We start from the raw sequence: 6,000 nt of genomic DNA, 5'->3' as shown, positions 1-6,000 counted from the left end.
TGTTTGATTACTTAATCTGTCCTGTTCTTGTAACGTCACCATGAAATAAATGTATCTGTCAAACTTGCTAATCAACCAGTTCACTAATTTAGCCACAGTCTTTGAAAATAATGGAGGATGTAATGATTGCATACATTTAAAATGTCTGAGTCCAGATTCCTCTTCTTTGTTATACATTTAAGACCTTACAAGCTCAGTTAAATTATTACTGATTAATACAGTTCAGTGTGAAGGATGAAACGTTTCCCATCCATCACAACAGATGCATCTTCTGTGTTCCTAAGCAATACGACTGACCAACAAGCACCTTTGTTTTCTGATGGCATCTGGTTTATCCTCCATGTTCTAAAGGAAAAAATAGTTTGTGGTTAAGGCATAACATGTTACTGAAATAGGAAGAAGCTTTGTAAATATCTTCTAACAAGATGACATGGAACAGTTTCCCTGACAACCACAGTAAAGATGTTTTGTTAATTGTTATCGACTTTCTCAGGGTTAAAAAGTTCAACTTGCTGGCAAGTTGGACATAAACTTGAATTTGTGTCCAGACAAATTATTTTATGACAAATATTAACTGGAAGTGTTAATCAGTGTATTAATTCTTAATACAACCCATATGAACATATCAGCCGTTGTTTTATAACTAATTAAAACCATTCAAAATTTTATTTAGTGTAACATTTTTGATTGCTTTCTTGAAAACTTCTCACTGATCCATCCTCCTAACCTATTTAGCAGATATAATTGGACACAAAAGCAGGTTTAAGAAAGGGGGGAAAAAAACCTAAACTGATCATTTTTTCCCCACACCTAAGATTTACCATCTCACACATATCGACTGGTTTGAAACAGAGGCGAACGGTGCTTTGAGGACTCCTGTTCTGACTGCATGATTATCCATGCATACAATATTTAAACATACCACACGCATTAGCCGTCATTTCGCTTTAATAAACCAGTTTTAAGCAGGCCGTTCATGGAGGGAGCCGTTCCTTACGCAGTCGGAGGGCCACAGCGGGGAAGCGCTATCCTGTGATTTGGTCTCGAGCCACTGAGTTTTCATGTAGGAAAGCCAAACTCATCACAGCGCCCCTCACTGTTTAACACGACCGGACTGGCACCAGATCAGAACGCAGAAATGACTGGCATTCCCAACCATTGTTCATTTTGAAATGCTTTTTACTCTCCAGTTCAAATTGCAAAAGTGAGCATCCCGCTTCGGAACGGGCTAAAACTGCGGCTCGCTAATGAAGTGCGCATGCAGCGTCCTCCTTTTGGCAACAGACACCTATCCCTTTAAGCAGATAATGTAATCACAGATATTAGCACGCACCTCAAGCAAGTGCAAGATTTTAATATGGGTAGTGTCACAGATAGTTGAGGCATATGAAAATAGCACCCCATAAATCATCATCAGCCCGCGTTTGCGTAATTATGCGCATGCCCGTGGTTGCTTGCAGTGCATGTTTGCATTTTAATGTGATTAAGGTGTTAGCGGTGGAAGGAGGCTGACGCTAAGCTGAGATGATCCAGAGCCGTCTTTAGGATGTGCATATTTTTGAGAGATGTGGGAGAGGGGGTTAATTTTCATGCAGTAGTGCGGTCGTTTAGTTTCTCTTTCCTGTGTGGACTCTGGCCAAACGATTTATACGTCTGACATTTTGCTCATAGTTTGAGTTGATATTAAAAGAGCAGGAGTCAGAACAATTGTGCAATATGCTTGGACTGCAGTATATTCTTGTGCCTACAAAAAAGGGACAGGAAGCATAGCAGCTTTTACTGCACACTTATCTTGCTCGTCTTTAGTAAACTAAGGATGAGGAGTTGATATTGATTAGGAATGCTAAGTAATGGGAGTAATAGAAAAGCTATTTTTTCTTTGCAGATTGCAGATCTGCCTTTCTTGAACATTCTACCATAGTTCTGCTAATGAACATGATTTGAATGAGAAAAGTGCTATAAAATGGTTTTGCTAGGACTTTAGCCTAATGCTAGGATCTTTGGAAAATTGCACTTAATGTTAGCAATTAGCTTTTTGTGTTAATAATGCTACTAATAATCACTAGTTCTTACAATCTTAACATCAACAATGTATTAAGAAACTCACAGGCTCATCTTTCATTCGCTCTTTATCGTAGATGGTGTTATGTAAGTTTAACGTTGCCACTAAGTTTCTATGGCGACACTATTTAGTCAAAATTTTTCCATAGCCACCAGTTAAATGGAGTTTGAACTGATGGCATAATCAGAAATAAAATGAAGAGAACCACTACTTCATGCTGAAAAGTTGAGATTAGGCTCATTTAATATGCATGTGCTGGGGAGGTCCATGTTTAGTGTGTCTCCATTACAACACTAGAGATTAAATATTGTTGGTTATTTGATCCAAGATGTCTTTGAAATATGAGATGAGATACGTTTAGCAAACTAGCGGTGTCAGGTTGGAAGCTCGGTTAGCTGGAAATTCATGACTTTGGGCAGAATAAAGCCTCCAGCTCTGCATCAATATTTTGTAATCTTTCTGAGTTCTTTTTTCCACTCTTCTTTAGTTTTGGGTTTTCTCTTTGATTTCTGACTTTGTTCGCGCAATAGTTTTTTGTTTTTTTTTCCCAAAGATACTTATGAAGTGAAAAGTAACTTTCCCAGACATCTAACTTAGACTTCAATCAATGACTATTTATGTTATGTGGAGAAATGTAGGATTTAAAATAACTTTTAAAAAAAAAATCTGACCTAACAGCATGATGAAATCCATCCAGTTCAGAAAGCTCTGACCTTTGTCTCTAAACTGGTGGGTTTAGATCATCCCACTCTTTTTTTTTTTTTTCAACTTTGTTTGATTCCCTCCAGAGAAAGTTTAAGGGGGAAAAAATGGCAGTGGATTGCATGAAGCATCTATCTGTCAACAACAAATCTATCTAACAAAGCACTGAACCAGTTACTGAATAAAAAAGAAAATCTCCTGCTGGCAGTATGGGAATCTTGTTAGCCTGAATTTTGATATTTTGGCTACAAAACAAAAGAAAAGTTTGGAACATGGCAGCAGGGATTTTTTCTCCTGGCTGTGATTACGGAAGAATCCATCTGTCATGTAAGGTAAACTTCTGCTCCTGTCGAGCCAAAACAAACAAAATTTGTTGCCAAGAAGCATGGCACTGTAGCCCCAATAACTCTGGAAGGGTTGAGCTGTGGGTTTGTAACCCTGATGAGAAAAAAACCCAAAACCAAAACAGTGTTATCTCTGCTAATTCCCCCAAACCTACACAAAGACAGGTCATCCTGCTAGAATTTGTCAAACGGAGGTAGGAATATGTGTTTTCGCAGTAACATGTTGCATTGTGTTTCACCCAAAACCTTCATAAATGAAACAACGTAATTCAGCAGAAGAAAACATAAGAGGGATTCAAGCTATAAGCAGACCCCTGCAGCCTCGTCAAGGTTGAACCCAAGGTGCAAGGTAGAGAGACGTACTGTTCCTAAAAATCAGACGGGAGACGACTGGCATTATGTTTTGATGTTCTCCTTTTTTTCCCTCTCTCTGACATTTCTCTGTCTGAAAACGGCACATGCACTGTAAAACCTTTGTTTTTTTTTAAGCCTCGTTCAAGTTAACAAAGAGACTATTGGAGCCAATCCATTTTACTATGTAGACCCCAGACTCGATAAAATGTAAATCTCTCTAAATCGGAGAGATTCACAAGGTGGTTGAGGCTCAGCAGGCAGCAGCTGTTATTCTGGGAGATGCATCCATCTATCCTGACATTTCACTGACACCGACCTGAAAATTGGTCCAAATTGTCAAAGGAAATGTTTTTTTTAGTAAATTTAGGTTGCATTAGTATTGTCAAAGTAGGTAAAAAGCATTTATGAAACACTTTTGGAAAAACACAAAGTCACTTTACAGAACCAAAAACATGGAGCACATGGACGTTTAGAAACAAAGATAAACCAACAGTAGTCACATCGTAGAAAATAAAAAACAACAAAGAAGAAGTTTTAAATCATGGTTTTGATTAAAATTGGTTTACGTTTCCCCTGATATGACACACATTTGTGTTTTATAAAACATAAAAACCACGTTTAAAATTTTTAGCTCTATCCCTAAAGACACAAATCTTAAGTTATACTAAATGATTATTTGTAAATGCTTCCTTACATCTTTGCTTTCTCTGACTCCAGTTTTCAACTTACTGATACTGAAAACGACAAATGTTAGGTTGTCTTCATTCGGTAACAGCATCCACTCTGAGGAGTGTTGTTGTCATTGTGACCATTGGCATCGCGCTTTTTATGATTGAGTTTTTGAAAAGTCTTATCGTTTTTTTTATTACTATTTTAAAAAATAAGAAAGATGAATGACGATTTTAAAATACAACTGAAACCCAAATTATTCATTCCCCCAGCAGATTGAGTTTTAAAGTTAAATGTAAATTTACCGATTTGGAGCGGTTCAGCCACAGTTCAGACTCAAAACTGACGGATATAATATTAACTTTTTTTTTAATACTCGACACACATTTTATCCATAGTGTTTATGAGGAAGCACATCCCCATGATCCCACTGGATCGATTTGCGTGATGTTAATCACAAAGTAAGTAGTGAAGTGGGATTTGTGGTGGCATGTTTATTGTGAATTTATGGTCTGACAGACTCTTATTATGCCTGAAAAATAAGCAAACATTCAACTCATAACCAAACATTTATCTAATGCTGTATTTATGAGGTGCAACACGCTGCGGCTGTAGTTGTAAAGTCTCTATATGCTTGTGAAATCTCTTTAAATTAAAGCGTAATGGAACTTGTCAGTAGAGACGAGGGACACGTCTCGGCTCTCGCTGACGTTTCTCACAAATTCTGTCGGGCGAGACAAAAAACCCCCCGTCTGACACGGTTTGTCATCTCATTCCAGCAACCACTTGGAGAAGAGTCTTCAGCTTCTGATGGACAGGGTGGACGACCTGAACCAAGACATTGTCAAATATAACACCTACAGCCGGAACCTGAGCAAGCAGCAGCAGCAGAAGCACCAGGTAACTCCTGCAAGCAAACTCGCACACGCCGAGGCTTTCAGGGAAGCAAAGTGCCCACACCACCCACACAGTGAGCCGGCAGGAGCAGCAGGCGCATCAGCGTACCAGCATGCACATAGAGACTCTTTCGCTCAACTATCACACGTATTTGCAAACAGATGCACCCACAGTCCCATTCTTAGCAGGAGCACAGCAGGTTTGTGTCTGTAGGATGTGGACACGACCAAAGTGAAGCTGCAATCACGGCAGGAAAGATGCAAATCCCCAGATCTGAACATCTTGTTGTGAGTGTTGCATAACTGCGCTTATTGACATCTGTGTCGAGCGAACATCAGTTTTTACACCAATTAACAGCAACAAAGATCAACACTTTTATTTATTTATTTTATTTATTTTTAGATATTTTTATCTGATATGAAGCCAAGGTCTGTTATTTCAACACTTTAAAGTAGCTGACAGGATATCACTTCAAACTCTGCCATTTAAAATGTGTTACTCCGCTGAGAGCAGGATTTAAAAAAGACAAGACGTCTAACTTTTTCCAGACAAATGAGCACCACCGTGACAGCTTTTCAGAGCTGTGAACTCCCCTTCAATGTGGCAAAGAGAGATATTTCTCTGAAGACTCTTATTAGCTTAATAAACTAAATGAGTGTAGGAGAAGCAAAGCGCCAGCAGTGCAAGTAAAGGCCAGGCGACGGCAAACGGTCGTCACGAATCATTTCTGTTACCTTGAGTTTACTCTGATAAGGTCGCATTGACTTGTTGTAGCTGTCATAATGCAAACATCCCTCTTCCCACTGTAGCTACTCATGTGTGTCCACAGCAGAAGGTTAAATACTGCAGGTAAGGTTCAGAAATCGTCAAGAGCAAGGAGACTGTGTGGGTGCAGGGCTGTGCAAAAGTATTCATTCCCCCAGTACTTTTCATGTTGTTTACAACAACAAAATTTGATTTATGTTATGTGGC

General features: G+C 38.9%; 1 protein-coding gene across 1 annotated transcript in view; it reads left to right on the top strand.

Moving 5' to 3' along the window:
• LOC103134963 (eukaryotic translation initiation factor 3 subunit H) overlaps positions 1-6,000 on the top strand; it is a 72,094-nt gene that overhangs the window by 59,671 nt on the left and 6,423 nt on the right. Inside the window, exon 6 of the mRNA XM_007547522.2 lies at positions 4,911-5,031. Within this exon, the coding sequence (XP_007547584.1) occupies positions 4,911-5,031 (121 nt within the window). The remainder of the gene's footprint in view (positions 1-4,910; positions 5,032-6,000) is intronic.

Source organism: Poecilia formosa, unplaced genomic scaffold (genome assembly GCF_000485575.1).
Source record: "Poecilia formosa unplaced genomic scaffold, Poecilia_formosa-5.1.2 Scaffold0, whole genome shotgun sequence".
Lineage (NCBI taxonomy): Eukaryota > Metazoa > Chordata > Actinopteri > Cyprinodontiformes > Poeciliidae > Poecilia > Poecilia formosa.
The sequence above is the reverse complement of the archived record's forward strand: the minus strand, read 5'-3'. Positions and strand labels throughout refer to the sequence as shown.